This window comes from Mytilus californianus, unplaced genomic scaffold, assembly GCF_021869535.1.
Source record: "Mytilus californianus isolate M0D057914Y unplaced genomic scaffold, xbMytCali1.0.p SCAF_14, whole genome shotgun sequence".
Lineage (NCBI taxonomy): Eukaryota > Metazoa > Mollusca > Bivalvia > Mytilida > Mytilidae > Mytilus > Mytilus californianus.
Genome location: NW_026262626.1, coordinates 41,418,730 through 41,443,247, shown reverse-complemented (window position 1 = coordinate 41,443,247; position 24,518 = coordinate 41,418,730). Strand labels below are relative to the sequence as shown.

Below are 24,518 nucleotides of genomic sequence, written 5' to 3'. Positions count from 1 at the left end.
TTTGTCTTCAACAGAATTTTTTTTTCACATGTAGCTTAACAAAATAGTAAAAGAAATTGCAAACAATTTTACAAATTAATTACATTATGGATTTCTTTTATCTATTTCTTTAGAAACATAATATCAGCCATTGGAGGACAAAGGAGTGTAATGAACCAAAACAATATGTCTAAAATACAGAACCGACCGATAGGCTCTGGTATGCCAAGGTAAGTCTTTCAGATAATGTACCTCTGTACAATATGTCTAAAATACAGAACCAACCGATAGGCTCTGGTATGCCTAGGTAAGTCTTTCAGTTAATGTACCACTGTTCTGAAGGAAGGGTATACATTATCATCAGCCATATTGCCAGGCTTGAATAACTGTTTGTCAGTAGTACTATGCTCTGTGTTGATACAACATGAAACATGCCTACGGACAAGCAATTTCTTTTTTGTCAAAATAAAAACTGAATGCACAATACCTTGTAAAAATGATCTAAGATTTTGTATTCAATACTGTTCCAAACTTGAGGATTCAATTTGTGTAATTGATTTAAGATGTATTCTTTGAAAAAAATATGAAAAAATACTTTAAAGTGAATGCAAGACAACTAAAAGATTTATTTTTTTTTTCTTTTACCACTTAAAAGTTTGGGTTTACAATTTTAGGTAATTATCAGTCTTAGTTTAAAGTTCAAATTTATTGTCTTTTATATATTTGTTTTTCAGGAGTCTGATGTAATGTTATTACTACTAAGCATTACTTTGATATAAGGAGATTTAAAATAGATGTTAAAAAATTCATTGTGTATTGCATATTTTTCAGTTCAAGTACACCAATATCAAATATGAACAATATGAACAACAGTTTTATATTTGGACAGAGTAGTCGACAAAGTAAGTGGTTTAATTGATAGCAATCTTTTATTATATGAAATCCAGTGTAAGTAATCAACTTATGTCATGTTTATTTTTTGCACTGTGAAAAGGCTAAAGCTATATTATCAATCCATCATTTAATCAAGGTGAAAATTGAAAGTCACTGACGATACAGGAGGTACTCTAGGATGAAAATTGAAATCTTTGTTGAGATATGAGCTACAGATAAAAATTGGAACAGTCATCAACGCATACATTCAAGTGTCCTAAATAATGAAGACACCATTACATTATTTACACAACAATAATTAGAGATTTCATAGAGATTAATGCTTAGAATTGAAAAGACGGATTTGGTGTACTTTTATTTCTCTTCACAAAATACCTTAGGCAATCAACAAAATCATAAGCAAAGAAATTTTATCTGAAAGTCGCAATGAGTCATTAAACATGAAGAAAAATATGAACAAAATCTCATACATTACTGCATGTTCAAGATATGGGAAGATAACTCCTAAAAAACGACTGTAGAAAATGAAAAAAGGGTCACTGTTCTATTTCATGCAATGGTACAAAATGATGTACACTTTATGCTGAGTCATCATATTTAAGGCCCAGGATTTTTCAATCTTAATAAACCGACTGTGCGAGGGCTTTATAGCCAGTCAAGGTCATTAAAACCCCCATAAATAAGAAATATTTAGAAAATTTTGTATTTGGGTTATTTTCTTTAAAATCTCTGAAGATAAACCAGATCTGGTAAAAATTCTGCATGTTTTCTTTTTTCATCCAATATAGATTGCACTTCTGTAAATAAAGACAATGCACTTGCTATAGGAACTCATTTTACTGCTAAAACTGTGCCATTTTGAGCTCACCTGGCCCGAAGGGCCAAGTGAGCTTTTCTCATCACTTGGCGTCTGTCGTCTGTCGTCGTCCGTCGTCGTTAGCTTTTTACAAAAATCTTCTCCTCTGAAACCACTGGGCCAAATTTAACCAAAATTGGCCACAATCATCATTAGGGTATCTAGTTTAAAAAATGTGTCCGATGACCCCGGCAACCAACCAAGATGGCGGCCATGGCTAAAAATAGAACATAGGGGTAAAATGTAGATTTTGGCTTATATCTCTGAAACCAAAGCATTTAGAGTAAATCTGACATAGGGTAAAACTGATTATCAGGTCAAGATCTATCTGCCCTGTTACTTTCAGACAAATTTGACAACCTGTTGTTGGGTTGCTGCCCCTGAATTGGTAATTTTAAGGAAATTTTGCAGTTTTTGGTTATTATCTTAAATATTATTATAGATAGAGATAAACTGTAAACAGCAATAATGTTCAGCAAAGTAAGATCTACAAATAAGTCATCATTACCAAAATTGTCAGTCGACCCCTTTAGGAGTTATTGCCCTTTATAGTCAATTTTTAACAATTTTTCGTAAATTTTTGTAATCTTTTACAAAAATCTTCTCCTTTGAAACTACTGAGACAAATTTAACCATACTTGGCCATAATCATTATTCGTGTATCTAATTTAAAAAATTTGTCCGATGCCTTCCAACCATCATGGCCGACTTGGTTAAAAATAGAAACATAGGGGTAAAATGCAGTTTTTGGTTTATATCTCTGAAACTAAAGCATTTAGAGCAAATCTGACAAGGTGGCAAAAATGTACATCAGATTTAGATTTATCCGCCCTGAAATTTTCAGACGAATCCGACAACCCGTTGTTGGGTTGCTGCCCCTGAGTTAGTAATTTCACAGAAATTTTACAGTTTTTTGTTATTATCTTAGATATCATTATAATATCTAATATCTAATACTATTAGTTATGATTTTAACCTTATTTTACATGATTTTCAAAGCATCAGTAAATACAGGTGAGCGACACAGGCTCTTGAGAGCCTCTAGTTACTATGAAGATTCGTAATAATCATATCCTGAAATGAAGAGTTTATATGCACTACTATTTTTTGCAAAGGTCAAAACAAAGGGGTTGTGCAGCATATTTTCAACATTTATATGCCTCAGACTTCTAAGAGTTTAAACTTATATTTATAAAAGTCTGTACTACCCCTCCTTTTTCTTTTAGTCGTTCTGAGATTTTTATTTGTCAGCTATCCAAAAGTTTTTATACTGGTAAAATTCCCAAGTTGTGTCTCTATGAGATGAAACATGGAGATCATATCTGGGAACCAGTAGGTAAACAAAACAAAATATCTATGAATATTAAATATCTCCCCAAAAGAGGCGTGGTTTGTGAATCAGCCGTTTTTACAAAGTGCAACCTAGATGCATGATAGAAGCTTTATAGTCTGCATAACACTAAGTACATTATTTATTTGTAGTATTTGGAAATGATGAGAATCAGCCGGGTTTGGATTTATCTGAGTTCCCTAGTCTCAGTAATCGTGGTTCCCTACCAAATAGCAGTGTGTCATCCATTCGTAATTACGGTATGTAAACATGATACTTACAGTAGGTAAAGATGATAATTACGGTATGTAATGTAAACATGATAATTACAGTATGTAAACATGATAATTACGGTATGTAAACATGATAATTTGGTAGGATTCATTTATTTGAGAAGCAGGATAACAGATAATTTTGGATTTGAAATTTACTTGTATGCATATCAAGGGCAGACACGATCTAGTACATTACAGCTCGGATAAAATTCCATAGATTGGAACATAACACTGAAGGAAAATATTTTTTTTGGAATTCATCAGAATATTTTAATAGTATTGTGAAATTAAATAACCTTATTGACATAGATTATAATTATCAAAGCACTAAAACTCATCTCTAGTATTTGTTGTAGGAATCTTGTCTCTTTAGTGCAAAAAATAAATTTAGTAATTTTGTTTAGTAGAATTGTAAAGTTCATTTGAAATAGAAATGATAAAAATCAAACGACAGGAATAGTATATAACCACTGTTGTGATCACTTTGAAAAATATTGTAGAATATTGGTACTTATACTGTTAAATCAATAGACTATTTTCATATTTAATACCGACTTTTGACTCCGGATTATATAATTTGTCGACTGGTTACCTTGGACATCATGGTACCAAGTCAGGTAAGAGCAAACTAAAGAAGTATTACCAAGCTTTCAATCAGTACAATTTTGGGGGAAAATTACCTACTTAACATTTTTTTTCACTACAAAATCATCGGAAAACAGTAAACTTTCCCCTCAAATTACACTGATTATATGATTGATTTTACTAATTTTGGTTGCTCTTACTTGACCGAGTACCATGATGTCTAAGGTAACCAGTCGACAAATTATATACTCAGGAGTCAAAAGTCAGTAATATGAAAATAGTCTATTAACCATGGATTCCATATACCACCATTTTTCTCAGTGTCTGGTTCTCAGTACTGTAAAGACATAAATTATAAAAAATAGTATCTTATGCATACCTGCCAACCTGTGAAACCTGTGAAACCTTCAAAGAGGGAGATATCCCCCTCATCTATGACAGCTGAGAGAGAGATTTTGCGCGAACGACATTCAAAAGATAAATATATGACCTGTTTAATTATTCATCTACAAAACACCAATAAGAGTTAATGAATATACTTTATTTCTCAAATTCATGGTTATAATCTATACAACATGTACAAGGTATTTTTTGTTTGCCTTTTTCAATACCTCTGAGTCTCATAACTCATTACATTCCATATTTGAATTTTGTTGAGTCTCACACTAAGCATGCTTTCACACGTTAAAAATATCTGAAAGTGGGAGATTCTATACTCCCGCGCGGGAGCGGAACGGCAAGCGGAAGATCTCCAGAATTTCATCGTTTGCGCGGGAGGATTGGCAGGTATGATCTTATGTAAACTTCATTTTTAAGGAAAATGAGATTCAAGTGCATGAAAAACATCAAAATAAAATCTTAAGACAAACTTGGCCTTTGGAAATCTAGAAATTTATAAACCCAAGGAAAAGTTGATCACTTAACAGTATTTTTTACCTTTGTTTTAACATAGTTTTTGGACAGAAATAGATAAATTTAGTAAATATCCTCCCATTTTCCCTCCCTCCTAAATACTAGTGTTTTAGATTACTGTATGCTATAATTATAGGTATGGTTAGTAAACCTGTGTCAGATCAAACACCAGAATTCCAGATACAACAGGAAGATTTCCCAGCACTACCAGGTGCCACAAGTAAGTTACTGTTAATTCACAAACTTTGGCGATATTTTTATTATTGTGAAAATGACAACAGGATTGGGTTCACAAAAATAAAAATCATGTTTTAAATTTTGATAGCAGATTTTGAATAATACATTTCCTGAAATTTTAATAATTAATCTGGCATTTGTGTCCATTGTTTAACAAGCACAACAATAAGGAAGCTACCATTTGATTTTTATTGGGGGTATGGATAAAATTTGAAAAAAAGGCAGGATGAGCAACTTGGCAAAAAAAAAGGCAGGAAGACAATTTATGTAAAAAAAGTCAGGATGAACTAATAAAAAAAAGGCCGTACCGAATAGAGTGAAAAATAAAAAGGCAGGACAGAGATAACAATTAAAAGAAAATGCAGGACAAAATTTTTCATCCTTGCCCAACCCCCATAAAAATCAAATGGTAGCTTCCTAAATACAGGTATTTATACATTCTCACAACAAAAAAGACACCATTACAGATCTGAGAGTACTCTTAGTTACTAACAGCTAGTTCATACCGTCAAGTCAGCTATCAAAGGCCCTTAAATGACAAATGTAAAACAATTCAAATGAGAAAACTTACGGCCCGATTTATGTACAAAACAGTGAATGAAAAACAAATATACAGCAACAAATGACAACCACTGAATTACAGGCTCCTGACCTAAGTCTTTTTCATTGCAAAACATATTAATGTGAAACCATGCAAGCCATTTAATCAGTTATATTACTTTTTGTAGATCCACCGTCAAGTTCATCAGGCGACGCTACTTGCAAAACGGTAAATTCTAAAAATAGAAATAATAATAGAAATAGAAGTTTTTTTTTATATATTTTGTAATTTCTCAAATGATTAGGGATGATAATTTCCCATTTTAGTCCAGTTTTCTTTTATTTTGTTGTTTACTATTTCCTTGATGTCACAATTCTCGTAACTCCACACAATACTTTACAGTTCTAAAGATATCATGCACAGAAGATAATGTGTGGTTTTGTTAAGTGATTCAAAGTGATTGAAAGAAAACAAAGGCTGATCTCGGGTGCTCCAAAAGGGTAGCATCTTTCTCCTCACTGCTAAAGTGATTGCTGTATGATGCAGTAGGTCAGATGATGCAAAATCTTGGCACAAGTGTGACAGAATCTCAAATATTTACTAGGTCTGTTTTTATGAAATGTACAGAGAAAAATTAATTACCACTGAAAAAATTTAGTGGATCTGAAGCATTTTTTCTGGATTAACCTTTTTAAAAGAACACTCCATGCCAAAAATTTGAAGGCCACACATGCTTCAGGATGACAAACACTAAATGACCAGACTAATCTAGAGAAAACCACTTACAAGACTGATTGTAAATTGAATCATTATTTGCTATGGTACCTGTATAATCCAAACTAGCACCTTCCATCTCCATGGGTTTCAGCTACCACAGGTTTCCCTGTACATGATTGTGTCTATTTACATTACAGCCTACAAGTTTATCATCAGGGATAGGTGACACAGGTTTCACTGTAGATGATTGTATTTTCTTTCCATTACAGCCCACAAGTTTATCATCAGGGATAGGTGACACAGGTTTCACTGTAGATGATTATATTTTCTTTACATTACAGCCCACAAGTTTATCATCAGGGATAGGTGACACAGGTTTCACTGTAGATGATTGTATTTTCTTTACATTACAGCCCACAAGTTTATCATCAGGGATAGGTGACACAGGTTTCACTGTAGATGATTATATTTTCTTTACATTACAGCCCACAAGTTTATCATCAGGGATAGGTGACACAGGTTTCACTGTAGATGATTATATTTTCTTTACATTACAGCCCACAAGTTTATCATCAGGGATAGGTGACACAGGTTTCACTGTAAATGATTGTATTTTCTTTACATAACAGCCTACAAGTCTATCATCAGGGATAGGTGACACAGGTTTCACTGTAGATTTTCTTTACTTTACAGCCTACCAGTCTATCATCAGGGATAGGTGACACAGGTTTCACTGTAGATGATTGTATTTTCTTTACTTTACAGCCTACCAGTCTATCATCAGGGATAGGTGACACAGGTTTCACTGTAGATGATTGTATTTTCTTTACATTACAGCCTACCAGTCTATCATCAGGGATTGGTGATACAAGTTTACTGAAGGATGGTAAATATCCTGGTGATAAGGCTCCAAAGAGGGGAATCCAGACACATCAAGATGGTAGGTCATAGGTTAACAGGCTTTACTACAATGTATATGTCATAATTACAGTGAAATGCAACTTTTTTTTTAGTGGGAAAAAGTAAAAGGGAAACATGAATATGACTTTAATAGTTCATTCAGTAAGGAGAATTATTTTAGATTTTAGATATGGAGGTAATTTTCAAATGTCAATCCGTTTTTCACAAGTTCATGTACAAACAAAAAAGACTGGATTAAAAATAATATAATCTGTATTATTACTTATGCAGTACTGAACATTGCTGTGCTTTGTACATGATAAATCCTAATACAAGGCAAAATATGTCTTTTTATTTGGAATGTATAGAGTGCTTACTTAAAGATGGCAAAAAATAGTTTAAAGGTTGGGAACCACACATACTATTTTACTTGGCCTAATGATCTTTACATTTTACTAATTGTTTAATTTCAGGTACTGTATCCAATATTCCAAATGGAATGGTAAATGACCAGTTTGGTATTGTTGGGTTGTTGACATTTATCAGAGCTGCAGAGAATGACCCAAACCTGGTGGCCTTAGCTCCTGGAATAGATCTGACAACTTTAGGTCTAAATCTGAACTCACCTGAGTAAGTGTTTGATAATGTCATACGAGTAAGTGCTCAGCAAAGTCATTAAAGTTAGTGTTTGATAATGTCATACGAGTAAGTGGTCTGTAATGAAGTGAGAATATTTGGAACCAGAATTATTTAGTATCATAAAGTATTTACATAAGCCTTGCCAAATACGTTTTTCTTTCTTTTTGATTTTACTTAAAGAATTTTTAAAAGATAAGTGTTTTTAATGATACAGGTTAAACTTTCCATCATTGATTGATAAAAAAAATTTCAATGTTGCCTAAGTGAAAATTTAAATTGAAAATTTGCTATCTTTATTTAGTTATTTGGAATGAAAGAAGAAGCTGGGTATACGTCAATTAGCATCTCAATGACAAAAATAACCAAAATAATTGTGGAGACCAACACTGAGTCTTCAACGATTGATAGGTGTCTATGCAATTTGTAAAGCTCCAATTTACACAGAGTCTAAAATGTTTTAAATGAAATAGAAACAATTGAAGATCTGCCACTAACACAAAATTCTCCAAATGACTTAGAATATTAAAATATGACATTAGACAATCACTGACAACAGGCACATGAACTTATGACTTAGAATATTAAAATATGACATTAGACAATCACTGACAACAGGCACATGAACTTGTGACTTAGAATATTAAAATATGACATTAGACAATCACTGACAACAGGCACATGAACTTATGACTTAGAATATTAAAATATGACATTAGACAATCACTGACAACAGGCACATGAACTTGTGACTTAGAATATTAAAATATGACATTAGACAATCACTGACAACAGGCACATGAACTTATGACTTAGAATATTAAAATATGACATTAGACAATCACTGACAACGGGCACATGAACTTATGACTTAGAATATTAAAATATGACATTAGACAATCACTGACAACAGGCATATGAACTTATGACTTAGAATATTAAAAAATGACATTAGACAATCACTGACAACAGGCACATGAACTTATGACTTAGAATATTAAAATATGACATTAGACAATCACTGACAACAGGCACATGAACTTATGACTTAGAATATTAAAATATGACATTAGACAATCACTGACAACAGGCACATGCACTTATGACTTAGAATATTAAAATATGACATTAGACAATCACTGACAACAGGCACATGAACTTATGACTTAGAATATTAAAATATGACATTAGACAATCACTGACAACAGGCATATGAACTTATGACTTAGAATATTAAAATCAGACATTAGACAATCACTGACAACAGGCATATGAACTTATGACTTAGAATATTAAAATATGACATTAGACAATCACTGACAACAGGCACATGCACTTATGTCTTAGAATATTAAAATATGACATTAGACAATCACTGACAACAGGCACATGAACTTATGTCTTAGAATATTAAAATATGACATTAGACAATCACTGACAACAGGCACATGAACTTGTGGTGGGGTTAAAATAGTAATTTTAATCTTAAAAGCATTGGACTATCAATACAGGAAAAACTCATAACAAAAACATAAGTACAAGTAAAAGAATACAGGACAGACTAACATACAAAGGAATGAAAACATTGTTCTCTTCTCTCTCTCTTGCATTTTTTCCCAAAACTTTGCAAATGTTTTCCGAACAAAATTTGACATGATTCCATCTAGCCCAATATGAATTAACATAAAAAGGAATTGAAAAACATATTTGGAATGGCTTTAGGTTGGTTTTTATACACTCTTGTTTGATAAAAAGACAAAGGAAAAGTTTGCTGTCATAGAATTATGTCTATTTTATTTTTTTTCTGAGATATGAAATCTGAAATTTTAACAATGGATTTAATTTATGTTCTACAGTTTATCACAGATAATAAGCGTTTTGTGAAAGTTACTAAAAAATTAAAACAGACTATGAAAAGAAGTAGTGGAAAGAGAGAACTGAAACATAAGCAGAAATGTAGTCAAAGAATAATGTACATTTTTTGTCGTATTATTCTTATACACCACGTTTGAAATAAGAATTAAAGTTGAAAAATTTGAGTTATCTCCCTTTGTCAGAAAAAAAATCTACAACAGAGAAAAAATACAGGAATAAATAAATATCTTACTTACTAATTGCTGTTGGTGTTTACAGAAATTTATACAGTACTTTCCAGTCGCCATGGAAAGATTTGCCGTGTCGCCCACAGGATATAGGTTAGCATAATGTACAACATAAAAATAACTCGTCTTTATTTGTATGGTGTTCATCTGTTTACATCATTTTGAATTTTTTTGTATAGGGTACATCAGTAGTCAAAAAAAATTCTTGTGACACCTGAATGATATATAATTTGGTTGGAAAATGGGAAATTAGAATTGAAAACGAAACAAAAAAATTTAAATTATATAAACAGATGTTTTACATATAGAATGAAATGTGAACCATTAGACACAATGATTCACATTTCTACTAATATATAGTAAGATTGTCACTGTTACTGTTCTTTTATTTTGTTTCTCAATACAGAACAATTTGAATTAAAAAAACGAAAAGAAAAGAAACATTTAATAAGAACAGTATACATGACACATATAAATAACAAAGGTTCTCCAGAAATGTATTATCTTTAATCAAATACAGTGCATATTGTAAAACCTGAAAATTAAGAAGACATAAAAAGGAAAACAGGTATCACCAAAAATATTGGACAATATAACAGGTATTAAATTGTAAGAATATATCAGAAAATAGTACAAGCAAATAAATGATGTATGAGGGGTTGGTTAATAAGGATTTTCACTTTTCATTTGATGATTTTATAGGTTTGGCAGATATTGGACACTGTGCATTGATTGAAGCAATACATTTGTATTGGAGAATCTTTAAATTTGCCAAAATGTGAAATTGTATATAAAGGAATAGTTTGTAAAATGCTGATTGGTTTTCTTCAGAAACCTGTACAGTACATTTCAGTCACCATGGGCCGATTCACCATGCAGACCTCAAGATATAGGTCAGCTTTTATCAAGTGTTTGCTGTGCTTACTGGCTTATATATCACATATGTGTGATCATTGCATGGTTATATAATCGCATTGTTCCATCAACTTTGAACCAAAAATGAATGTCAATCTCAGTGGAAGTCATTTTCTGTCCTAGAATAAATGTTCACAACAGTATGTGACACTGACATGCAACTTCAACATATATCTGGATTTTAGTGACTGTGCTTTACACAATGTGAACCACAAGTTCAGCTTTTGCAAACCGTCAAGGATTAATAGTTTTACCATGTTAATCAATTCACAATGACGTTTTATAGTCCAGGTAAAAGTAAAAATTGTAGCAGAGATTTACAGTTGAAGAAAGTCAAAGTAAATCATTTGTAATAAACTATTGGTATTAGTATCAGTTGTGAACAGTTATTCAGGGAAAAATAATGACTATAACTGGGAGAGACATTCATATTTTTGGTTCATAGTGGTATGTTTGTTAAGGCTAGACTTGAAAGTATTTTTGTTTGCCATGGTGTAACTGATGCAAATTTTAGATAGCTCCTAAAATGTGGAATAAGAAAAGATGAATATGAAAAGTTTTTTTTTTTTGCTATAGTTTAACTGATATAAGTTTTGTACAGCTTCTAAACTATCGAATAAAAAAGATATAGATTAAAAAAATATTTTAATTGGACCAATAACTGTGGAGGTAAATGCTTTAAAATTATCAGTTTGTTTGTGGGATTTTTTGTGGTAGAAAATGGCAAACAAAAAATATTTTATTGTTGGCCTCACAGCTTTTATTTTGTTGCAGTTAAAAGTTGTGTTCACATTTTTTTTCACAAAAAATACATTTGAGTTTGATGAAAGGAAAAAAAAGAAAACAAGAAAAACAGCAGATTATTTAAAAAATAGGAACTTTTAATACTTAGATGCCTTTGTCCAGAAAAAAGATAACAGATATTTTTTTAGTGTAGATTTGTTAACTTTTAATGATTTATTAAATCTCCAATTTATATAGTCATAATTCATAATATCAGTCTAACATGTATAAAATATAATATCTATGAAGTAGTAATTATCTCCCCTTGCTTACAAAATAGTTAATAGTTATCTCCCCTGCCTTTACTTTATACCATCAAAGCTATCATTTTGCTGGCCATTACATAGGCAATTTTTCCTCACATAGAAATAACATGAATTTCACATTAACTTTTTCCATTATAGCTAATATTTTGATTTGTCAGAGTCATTAATATTAACTTTAATTCAAACTACTCTACACCTGAGGTGAAATTTGTCATCTCTACCTGTCCACTGTGGTAGTCGACACAAATTGGATAAAATTTCAAACTACTCTACACCTGAGGTGAAATTTGTCATCTCGACCTGTCAACCTTGGTAGTGGACACAAATTGGATAAAACTTCAAACTACACTACACCTGAGGTGAAATTTGTCATCTTTACCTGTCCGCTGTGGTAGTGGACACAAATTAGATAAGACTCCAAGATTGTCTCGACTCTCCTCTGTGCCAAACCTGTGGACTGGACATACCATTTCAAAATGGAACATACAATACCTTGAAAAATGAGTTCAATATTTTTACGAAATCTAAAGTAAAATTTGAGTGGGCAAGAATGGACTGCCTTCGTTTGTAAGGTTGAATTGACAAAATCCACCTGAGGTGTGATGAATGTACATACATTTAACAGTTCACATGAGAAAATGTGAATTACAGGATAAATTGAATTTATATGAATTTAGGCATAATTTGAAAATATTGTGATTTAAAAGAGAATATTAATAGTAGAACAGGATTCAATTGAAATTTACAAAATTTGCCTATGTTTTCATGAGATACTGTTTGCTCGGTCATATTGATATCAGTTTGAAATGAATTTTCTCCCAACATCTAAAAACAGTAAATAGGGTGTTCAAATTATTTCTCTTTGAGTTGAAGTCCTTTTTTTCTGTTTCATTCTATACAATAGCAAAAAGTGTATGAAATGGTTTTTCATTATTCTGACATATAAAATCTTAAAAATCATTATTTAATAACCTAAAAGTTTCTGAAAGTTTCAAGGATCTTTTAATCATTGTCCCCTGCACAATGTATTTTGACCATTGTACCACAAAGACACATTGTGACACCTAATTTAATTTCTCATTTATACAGCGTGGGGGACGTTTGGCTACTGGGTAGCAATTTTTGTTTAACTTTTAGAATTTGGGATCTTGAACCAAAGACATAATTTTGAATCCCTGAGTAGAGAGCATGTGATAAGAAGCCATTAAGCATCTCAAACTCCTGATTTCTTCCCTTGAAATATTATCAAAACATTGTTTTCTCATTTCAAATCGGCATTTATTACTGTACTTTTTCACAGTTTGGTCTTACATATCAAAACTAGTCAAATTTTGGACTGAATTCTGTAAATCCAGAAATTTTTGCTATGTTTTTATCAATGTTATTCAAATTGTGGCATAGGAATCACAAAAAAAAAACTTGCATTTTAAATTATGACACCATTATTTGTATATATGTAACATTTACTGATTTTGTATTATTTAATCTCGCCTCAAAAATCGCAATGATAAATGTATGCAAAAATTTCTAAATTTAATTTCTAAAGTAATTGGAGAATTTTTATTCTACGATAATATATTGTCTAATGAAGTTATGTTTACACATGAAAATAATATATGTCCACTTGACCAAATGTTTAGTGAACCATCCAACACCATGGTAAATTGTACTGGTCCTATGCCGAGATTAAACCAGTTTCCATTGTCTGATTCATATGAATGTTAATCACTAATATCCTTTTTGCCAAAATTACCGATTTTATGTGCCATTACCTAATTTTAACACAAGTTGTTTCCCTTTACCAAATGTAGACTTTTTCTAATCAAGATTATCTTGGCATCTGCCCCGGCAAAGCATGATGAATTGAAAGTGATATGTAGGCATTTTGTTATCAACAATTTTGCTGAACAAAAGATTAATTTTAATTAAAAGATTTGAAAACAAAAAAGATTTGAAAAAATTAGAGTACACACACATAAATTTTCTCTTTCCGTTTGCTTTTCAAATGCAATGAAATTTTATTTCCCATCAAAAGGTTAACAAAATGGATCTTTAATAACAGGATCAAATAAGGAATTTGCAAATAGATTATTGACAACAGAAACTTGTGAGAAAAAAGTGACCAAAAATACAATACAGGTCAAGCAGATTCTATCGTGTCCACCTGGCAACACCGGGCAGCACACTGAAATCAATTTAGATTTAATCTAATTCTTTTGTAAACAAAAGTTTAACTTAATTTATATTCAATAAATATGATGAAACATAAGAAATGACATATTCACATTCTCTATACGATGGCAATGGTCACACAGAGCCATTTAGGAAATTTGTCCACTGTAAAAAAGCTGATACCCATGAATCATATTAGTGCTTATACAATAACATACTATTGTTTTATATACTGTAAACCAACTAATTTTCGCGAGCAACTTGATTTCGCGATTTTCTCGAGAAGAAAAATAACACATATAAATTGTCGCGAAAATTTAAAACTTGGATCTTTCCTTATCTAACTACAACAAGTAAATCTGAAAATCGCGAAAATTAAATCGCCGCGAAGTGGACTAGAAAGAGATAAAGGCGAATTAAAGTATCCGCGAAATAAGTTGGTTTACAGTATTGTGTGAGTATATTCTCTGTTCAGTAAAAGAATATTTTATTGGCAGTATATTTGACATATAGATATAATAATAAGAAGATGTAGTATGATTGCCAATGAGACAACTTTCCCCAAAGTTCAAATAACGTAGATATTATAATTAGCAGAGTCAATAGAGTTCTTAACATGAAGACGAAGCTAAATTAATTATAAAAACAACAATTGTTGTAGCTTAAGATGTGTTTACAGGGCAAAACAGATGATCTTACAGCTAAAACCATTGGCCTGATAACAAATTTATTGACATGATCTTTTGTATTGATTGATAGTCTAAACTTCAAAAACTTGTTGTATCATTTACTCAATATTCAGTCCAATTAAAAGTTGAGATTTAATGGACAACCAGTAATAAAGTAATTAAACTTTGCCAAAAGAAAAACTGATATGTGGTCCATTAATAAGATTACTGTCATTTCAAAATCATTCGTCTTCTTAGTAGACCTTTGGTTAAAGATTTCTGTACAAACAACACATTTCTGGAATCAATTTGAATAGGTACATTGAGACCAACATTTAGGAAAGCCAAATCTATATTAAAATTTAGAGAGCATAAAAAAAATGAGTCGAACAAATTATACTATGTAGGGTCAACTTTTCCTTAAGGACTTTTATGTAAAAGTAAAATGACTTTCTATCAAAAAATTAGAATTTGATGTATATGCTGTCATTGTTTGACATACAAATCAATTGTCAGAGTTTACAAAGGTGTTGTATGGTTTACTTGATTATGTGGACAATTATTAGTTCATGGTCCAAAAGAAAAAAAAAATGGACTAAAAGTTCTCCAAAAATTAATTGGAATATTTGGTTTAGCACAATTCTCATGTCTACTTATATTACCCAATAAGCATTTTCCTTACATATCCATAAATGCCCTATTAATTAGTAAATTTTGAGTCAGAGGTCAAGGTCTTATATTTGGCCTTGGATTATTAAATATAACTTTTGATTTATGAATATTTTGCTTTTGTCACCATTTTAACAGCATTTTGGAGGAAAATGTAGCAATCATTTTTTTTTGTGATTTACTTTGTTTTTAATAAACAATAGGTTTTCCACTTTTTTTTTTTTATGAACAATTGTTTTTTCTGTATCTACTTTAATTTTTTATTCAACACACTAAATATTCTAAACGACTTCTTAATTCATCTGAACTGTCTACCTTCAGTTGTCTACCTTTGCTAGTTATCAATAAGTAACAGTCTAATTTGACTGGATTTGTTTGCGTGAATTCTCAAAACTAATGATGTTTTTATAAATGTTAGAAATCAGTGTAAACATATTATTAAAACATATTACTTTTCATGGCATCAAATGTTTTAGATTTGTTAGAATCAGCATGCTCATGGGTATTTATTTTCGTGATTAGATAACACTTTATATTTAATTCAGACTTTGAGGGTACTATTTTTGGTGCCATTGAAGGCAAAAAAATTGTTGCTCTGCCATAACTAAAATAAGTTGCAAGCAATAGTAACAATGGCAATAATAACTGGCAATAATTTTAGTTGGGTTGTCTCTTGAATAGATTTATTTCTTAATTAATGGGGTCTCTAATTGTCTCGCTCAGACAAAGTAAAAAAAAGTCGGACTTAGCCATGCTGTTTCAATCAGTGGCAGGTATGCCGTCAACAATGTATTAGTTTGTGATTAAGTCGCTTTAAGAAAACCACTTGTAGTAGGTCAAGGATATTTGGTACACAGTTCTTTAAAAAATTTACATGTCATTTTCCTTGAGATATTTTTACCCCACCACCTCAGTCATGGTCTATTGACTTTAACTTTAGCTTAGTTTACATGTTTAAGTTTGTGTTTAGATAAGTTTAAAGGGAACTTCTTATGATAAGTCAATGATATTTGGTATGCAGTTGTATCAACATTGCCATTTATAATTTCAACGTGGTAATTTGGTCCTACACCTGCAGTCATAGTTCAATGACTGGATGTTTTAGATTGTTTACATGTTAAAGTATTGCTATTTTAATTTCAAAATTTGCATTGTTCTTTCAAATTACGTAAAGACGAAACATATATCTGTGTCAACAGTTTATTTGAGAAAGTTCTGTTCTTTATGTGTTAATCTTTGTGCAGGTTTTAATTGCATTGGTTATGATATTATTTATCTACAAGATAAATGAAAATAAAACCCAAATGAAAAAATTCTGCTTTTTAGAGTAAACTCATGATTTTTTTTCATACATGATCATAATGATAGCAACTCATACATAAGTTTCTAACTTAACATATGAAATGTTCCAAATGCATTTGTATTTGTAATTTTCAATCTATAAAACTTTTTGATAAAAAAAGAACATACATAAACAAAATTGAACAGTTATAAAAAAAAAGTATCTAGAAAAATTATACCAAAATATAACGAAAAGAAATATTTTTAGTCTTTTAATGTATGTTCAATATAAGGAAACATTATTATTACGGGAAAAGGGGAGTAATCTGCAGATATACAATAAAATTTTCTCTTAAAGCTTTTGATATTGTTGCATTTCAGATTTCCATGTTCCTGCTGAATATTTAACCAATATATACATCCGAGACAAGGTAGGACTTTCTTTATATATCACAGATAAGGTACACTATGTACGATTAAAACATATATCACAAATATGTGATTTAAGTTTTAGATAGACAATTTCAGCACCTCAAGTTCTGAAAAAAATGACATTTAGTCTGAATAATATGGACAATCACACACACCATTTACCACACATGAATGATAATTCCACATGAATGATAATTCCACATGAATGATAATTCAATTTTGGATCGTCCTGAACATGCATGAAATATTTGCCACTGGATGTTAAGCAACCAACAATCAATCATTCAATTTTTGACAACTGTAGAGGAGACGAATGTAGATGGAACGTCTGTATCTGGTACTTTGATACGATTTATTCGGAAGAGACAAATGTAGATGGGAGGTCTGTATCTGGTACTTTGATACGATTTATTGGGAGGAGACGAATGTAGATGGGACGTCTGTATTTGGTACTTTGATACGATTTATTGGGAGGAGACAAATGTAGATGGGACATCTGTATCTGGTACTTTGATGTGGTTTATTTGGAGGAGACAAATGTAGATGGGACATCTATATCTGGTTCTTTGATGCGGTTTATTGGGAGGAGACAAATGTAGATGGGATGTCTATATCTGGTACTTTGATGTGGTTTATTGGGAGGAGACAAATGTAGATGGGACATCTATATCTGGTTCTTTGATATGGTTTATTTGGAGGAATAGAAAGGGATTTATCAATTCTCTGTTTGTAGAACAATATAAGTGGTCTAAGTAGTTTACTGTATCACCAGCCTGTCAACACTGAGGTTGTGAGTTTGAATCCCGCACATGGCAGGTGCACTCTACTCTAATCTTAATTGACTAGGATTGTCAGTTGGTGGTTCTCTTTGGGAACTCCGTCTTCTCCCACCAATAATAAATTACCACCATGAAATACCACAATATTGATGAAAGTGGCATTAAACATCAATCAATCATTCAATCAATCAATTTATTTTGTTATATAGCAGAACTAACTTTTCTACTTTCCTAATTTTATGGGACATTGGTACTTTCAATTATATTTTCTTTAAAAGGCACAGATAAAAAGTATATTGCTCATCCATATACAAATAGATTTAAGGAAGTTATAACTATGACCCAAGAATTTGAAGAAACAATGTACATTTATAAGGTATATTAATTCTGGTGTGTTTTCTCCTGGATGAAGTTCTTTATTTATATTTCTCTATAGTGTTTTGTTTATATCTGAGCTAACTTCTGTATACCATTATAATGACAACAGTTTATCAGAATAAAGATATAAATATATATATACGAATATTCACCTATTTTTCTTTAAAAAAAACCAAACAAACAAAGTCAAGTTTTCATATTTAGACGTAATAAAGTTGAAGTTAATCTATAACAAAATCACTGTATGTATTCTGAACCAAGTCTTTTGATTTCAGCTAGCACTGATCAAGTTAAACAGATATGGTGAAGATCAGGGCTTCCAAAAAATATTTGTGCCAGCCGGACATTTTTTGTCTTGCCCCGATTTTGACCCCTTAAGACTACGTAACAAAAGGAAATCATGCTAATCAGTTGGGCATCATATAAACAATGAATGATTGACATAAAAATGATATTAAACTTTCCAAGTGTGCAACATTAGCGTACTAATATCAGTGTTCTCCCCAGATATTTCATTTAGCATCCTGGTAAACAGGGAAATTTAAAATACCATCTTGTTTCTAAAAATTATAGCATCACATCCATAGCATAATCTATAAGAAAACCAATTCAGATAGCATCACATTGAAGAAATAAAGCATCACATTACCATGATGCTAAAAGGCCCTAAGATGAACACTGCTAATATCTGCCTAAGAATCTTTATTTGTGCAAAATTACGTTGTCAAAATAATCCCTGTCAAAATCTTTACTTTCGTTTTTGAAGGTATATTTTTTCAAACCGGATGTTGACTTTAAATTTACAATGGTAAAACACGGACAAGAGACGGATACGAAAAATCCGTGTACATTTAAAAAGCACAATTGAGTTTAAGTAGCTCCTTCCAACGTTATTTCTTCAAGAAAATGTTTAAAATGAACGTTAGATAAAGGTATCAATGATAATTTAAGTATTTTTGAAGAATTTGGATGCATAATTAAATCTCACAACTGCACACATGCGCACGGGTGTACTTTGTTCAAACAACGTGGTCCTGACGATTTTTTCGCTTAAAACCTTTATAACTACCTTTTAAAAATTTTCATCAAATCATATTTATATTACATATTTTTTAAATTTAAATCTTTTTGATTAAACTAATTAGATGCAAAACCGCTGAAATTTATAAAAATAACTTCAAATAGACTGATCAATGTCCGGTACATATTAGTTTACCTGTTACCTGAACAGGTAAATTTCAACTGTCTGACAACTAATTACCGTAGATACTCGCCTAATAGTCGATCCTACTATAAGTCGGGGTCCCTTTTCAGCTCCAAATTCTAAGGATTTAGTCTTGACCCTCGTATAAGTCGGTCAAAATTTGGGCATTTTTTTTTCAGCTGACAGTAACTGAACGCCGGTAAAACCAATGCAAATCCAGGAATAATATTCATTTCTGCATTAATGTTTGTTTGGTTTGAATTTAGTTGATGCTCATCATGATAATTTATATTGCTGTTAATAATAAAGATGTATTCATTTCTCTTGTTTTGTTCACTGTTCAAATGTTAGATTAGCCATGTGTTGTTTATGTAATGCATCAATGATTTTGTAGGGTATGACTAACAACCTATTGTTTGAGAAAAGCGAATATAAACCAATATGAACCTGAAAAATTTAAAGTCAATCAACACTTGATGAAAATATTTTTCACAGCATACATAACTCGGTGTTAAATGAGCATGTACACTTCATAATTCTTATTATATTGTGATGATTAAAGGATTAAAAAAATTAAGTGAAGCTAATCAATATATTAAAATAACTAACTCCAACTCATTAGTGTCATCTGTTTACCTATCACTGATAGTTTTCACACCTTTAGTGAATACAACTCTTTGTCTCTTAATTGGGGTTATCAATGGATTATATTGGCTTGTCAATCAATTTTGTAATTTTTGTTTACCTGAGACACTATAATGAATAATATTTTGATTTTGGGAATGAATCTTAAAATTATTTTTTGATTATTATATGATTTATAAGCATTGAATTGATATCATGATATCACAATAATGACACAATAACTCCGCTGAAAACATCCTTTCACATATTTGGTACATTGTTATCTCCTTTTCATTTTTGGTTCTTGGCTCTTCTTTTGGGTTTATAGGAAAACCATGTGACCATGAAAATCAATACACAAACCGGAAACAGTAGAATTTCAACACGAATTTGCAGAAAATGTTTACCAAAGAACAAATAAAACACAAAGACAGTATTGAAGTCATTTATTTTCAACAAAAACTTTTTATTTATTGATTTATGTAGGTTTGGCAATCAAAAACGTAGTTTTGACCAGGAAATTCACTCCTGACCACTTTTCTCAAGCTTGGATTTTTTCTCTGGTCGCTAGATCTCGTCTATTAGTCGGCCCCCTCTCTGGATTATGAATTTTACTCCCAATTTTCCGACTAATAAGCGAGTAGGAACGGTAGCCTTGATTGTAATGAGAGGGTATTAAAGTAGGATTTGTTTTGATAGTACTTATTCACCATGTCACTTTTATGACCGGAAATGTGGCTGTTTAAGGCAAAAGGTTGGGTCAAAAAGATCGCAAAAACTTCAATTTTTTTCTGAATTATGTTTAAAATGGCAAACCTACTTTAAATGTCCGTTTCAGGTTTGGCATAACAAGTCATATTTATAATTTATTGGTCATGTCCGGAAAATACGACCGTTTTGGAAGCCCTGGTGAAGATCTTTTGTTTTACTTGTTTTATATGAATGGTCTTTTGATTTCAGTTGGCACGGATTACGTTAAACAGATATGGTGAAGATCTCTTGTTTTATTTGTTTTATTTGTTTTATTTGAATGGTCTTTTCATTTCAGCTAGCAGCGATCAAGTTAAACAGATATGGAGAAGATCTATTGTTTTACTTGTTTTATATGAATGGTATTTTGATTTCAGCTAGCACCGATCAAGTTAAACAGATATGGTGAAGATCTATTGTTTTACTTGTTTTATATGAATGGTGGAGACGTGTTACAGTTGGCATCAGCTGCTGAGTTGTATGTACTTTTTGTTAAATTTTTAAAACTGAGATTAAGATCAAAAGTCAAAACAACACACAGTGTAATAGTCTAAAAGTTGAATTTTGTCGCTTCTGACGATATTCAGTTTACAGTTAAATAGTTAGAGTTGAGTAAAATGATTTACCACATACATACAAATTAAATAGCAATCCAACTCTAAAAAGAAAAGACAAGATTATTGCCTTTCACAATAAGAAAATTTAAAACTACACCCAAAACTATTTATAACTGGATTTTCGAAGGAAAAATCGGTTATTGATTTGGGGATGGATGGTGGGCGGGCGGGGGAACTGCCAAACAGTGTCCGTTCATTAACATGAAAACGCTTTGACGACATCTTTTCAAATTTAGATATGTTATTTCCTGTGACGAAATGAAGGTCAAGTTCAAATTTTAGGATTTAAGCTTTTCTTATTGTTGAGTTGTAGACCTTTCAGTAGTGAAAAGTGATATTTATTATATGATTTATTTTTATTTTGAGTTATTTCCCTTTGAACAGAAATGGTGAAATTAATAAGTATATGGATAGATAGTCTATCAATGATTGTATCTGTTCAATTGATTTTAGTCAGGGGTTGTCAAAAATTTCTTTATAACTATTTTTTTTTAAGTCATGTGTGTTTTGAAGGTAGATGTCACAGTTGTTAAATGGTATTTTATTTTTGTTGGGTGTGTTAATGTTTAATTTTTACTTGATCCTGTTTGGGGGTCCAGATTTGCAAATATCATTTTCATTAGATAATAATCTTTTTTTATTAAAGGATATATTTCATTACATTACATTGTGTAGATAAAGTTGTTGACATTGATAGATAAGTTGCAGATATTAGTTTGTGACAAATGAAAGAAAATATTGGGAACTATTAATTATATATATAAAGTTTGATTACACTAAGTGTTTTTAAGATAACAAAGCATGTGGTAATTATCAATCATAAAATTATAATTGGAGTGACAGATTTATTTGAAAATTTTGTGTTTCCTAAGTGTTGTTGATGATAAGCTCTGTAGGACGGTATAAATTTAGTTTGAAATTTACTGTTCATTATTAGACATTTTGAAGATAATTACAGATAAGTTTTATAGATTTTTAAAAGACACTGTATTAATGATAAATGATATTTTGTAAATTTTTTTGTCTTTTCTTTGGTAAATTGTTTGAAGAATTTTGTGGTAGGTTTGTTTGTTATTCTTTATAAACTAATTTTCTGAATGCTATATATATTTTTATTACTTGGTCCTGTTTGGGGGTCCAGATTTGCAAATATCATTTTCATGCAGGAAAATCCTGTTTGCTGTCACTCTGACAGCCTTTTGTTATAGTTTCTTTGGATTTCCTGACTTCAAATTTTGGCAGATGTCAGATGAGTTTGAAATAAAAAATAAAGAATAGAATGCCATCTCATGCCAAAGATAAAAAACTAAACAAAAAACTTGCTCATTGACAACTTAAACAAAATGAAACAGAAATTAGAAACATCCACTTCTAGAGTATGGCGAAACAGCAAACTATTATCATAAATAAACTTTACGATATATTTTCTCTAATTATACCCCCGCTTTAAAAAAGTGGGGGTATAATGTTTTACCTCTGTCTGTCCGTCCATCCATCTGTCAGTCCCTCCGTCCGTCCCATGAATATTTTTTATGTCGCATCTTTACCAGGAACTACATTACAAAGATTTCTGTTGGTTTCAGGGTTTATATAAGTCAGCTATACCGTGTGATGCTTTTTCTGATTCATCACTCAACAACTTCCTGTTTACTTATACTTTTAGCGGGGTGGGGGTATCATTAGTGAGCAGTAGCTCACAGAATCACTTGTTGTAATTATTTTAAGGAAAGAAGGTAAATCTTCCTTTTTTTCCGCAGGAATTTCTTATCAAAATTGTATGATTATTTAGGGACGATTTTCTTGTGCTATTGTTTTAACATACTAGTAATAATAATTATTGTCAAGTACACATTGTTAGATTATCTACTGAATTTGGTATTTCCTTTAGGTACAGTCGAGACTGGCGGTATCATAAAGAAGAGCGTGTTTGGATCACAAGAGCACCTGGTGTAGATCCCATTCTTAAAACAAATACGTATGAACAAGGAACATATTATGTGTTTGATACAAAATACTGGAGGAAAGTACATAAAGAGATTTACTTAGAATATGAGAAGTTAGAAGATCGGCCAAACCTGCCACCAACGATGGTGCATTGACAGCTGCCACCAACTGTGGTGCATAACTGTTTTTGTATAAATGTGTGTAAAGGTGTAAAGAATGAAAGTTTAGTGGTGTGAATGCATATTAATCACAGGAGTTGAATTTAGTCTGGTTGGCATGAATGTTTGATTTTTCTCCAGTTCATCAAACATAAAGTCATTTTATTTATAATTTCGATTTGAAAACAATCATCAAAAATTAAAGGGCTGTTTAAGAGTTTTTAAGTACACATGTACCAGTAAGATAATTATATTTTTCTTATGTAGCTTAGTTAAAAAAAAAAATTCATGTTTTGGACATAGTTGAATAAATAAATATAGATAAAAGCATCATATTGGTTGGATTTTTATTTTGGGATCTTAGGATTATCTACCTTGTGCCAAATGAATGCATAAGAAGTTAAATAAAAGTTATAATGTGCCATTTCTCTTGTTTATGGATGTATGTGTGTTCTATGTACTGTGCAATGTAGTCAATAAATTTTCATGAAACAAATCTTTGATGTAGTGTTTACTTTTACCTACCATAATGTTGTAGTTGTGATCACGCAGTACTTCAGAGAGACATTTTTCTTAGCACTTGCTGTCTGTTTACTTTTTATACGCCCATTTACAGGACGTATTATGGTATACTGTTGTCCGTCCGTTGTCAACATGTCGGACAATAATTCAAAAACACTTTAACCAATTTGCATGAAACTTTGGTGAATTGTTTATATCTCTTGACATGAGCTCCCTTTCAATTTTTACAAATTTTAGATTTTATGTTTATGAGTTATGGGATTTTATTCATTAAAAAAGGGGGATTTTCCAGTTTTTGGACAATAACTAAAAAATGCTTTCTGCAGATTTCATGAAACTTTGGTGAATTATTTATATCTATTGACGTAAGCTACCTTTCGATTTTTATAAAT

The 24,518-nt window shown here is 31.2% G+C and overlaps 1 protein-coding gene across 5 annotated transcripts in view; it reads left to right on the top strand.

Moving 5' to 3' along the window:
- Positions 1-24,100, top strand: part of LOC127724562 (CCR4-NOT transcription complex subunit 2-like) — a 33,070-nt gene extending 8,970 nt beyond the window's left edge. For 4 of the 5 annotated variants that reach the window (XM_052231549.1, XM_052231545.1, XM_052231550.1 and 1 more), the window contains 11 exons: positions 114-209; positions 811-881; positions 3,212-3,319; positions 4,968-5,051; positions 5,797-5,837; positions 7,164-7,266; positions 7,700-7,856; positions 10,796-10,857; positions 17,100-17,149; positions 21,263-21,363; positions 23,391-24,100. In XM_052231549.1, the coding sequence (XP_052087509.1) occupies positions 114-209; positions 811-881; positions 3,212-3,319; positions 4,968-5,051; positions 5,797-5,837; positions 7,164-7,266; positions 7,700-7,856; positions 10,796-10,857; positions 17,100-17,149; positions 21,263-21,363; positions 23,391-23,601 (1,084 nt within the window). In that variant the 3' untranslated portion in view covers positions 23,602-24,100. Of the gene's footprint in view, positions 1-113; positions 210-810; positions 882-3,211; positions 3,320-4,967; positions 5,052-5,796; positions 5,838-7,163; positions 7,267-7,699; positions 7,857-9,995; positions 10,058-10,795; positions 10,858-17,099; positions 17,150-21,262; positions 21,364-23,390 lie in introns of all 5 variants that reach the window. The other variant, XM_052231546.1, reaches the window with a different exon arrangement.
- Positions 24,101-24,518: the final 418 nt, after the last annotated feature.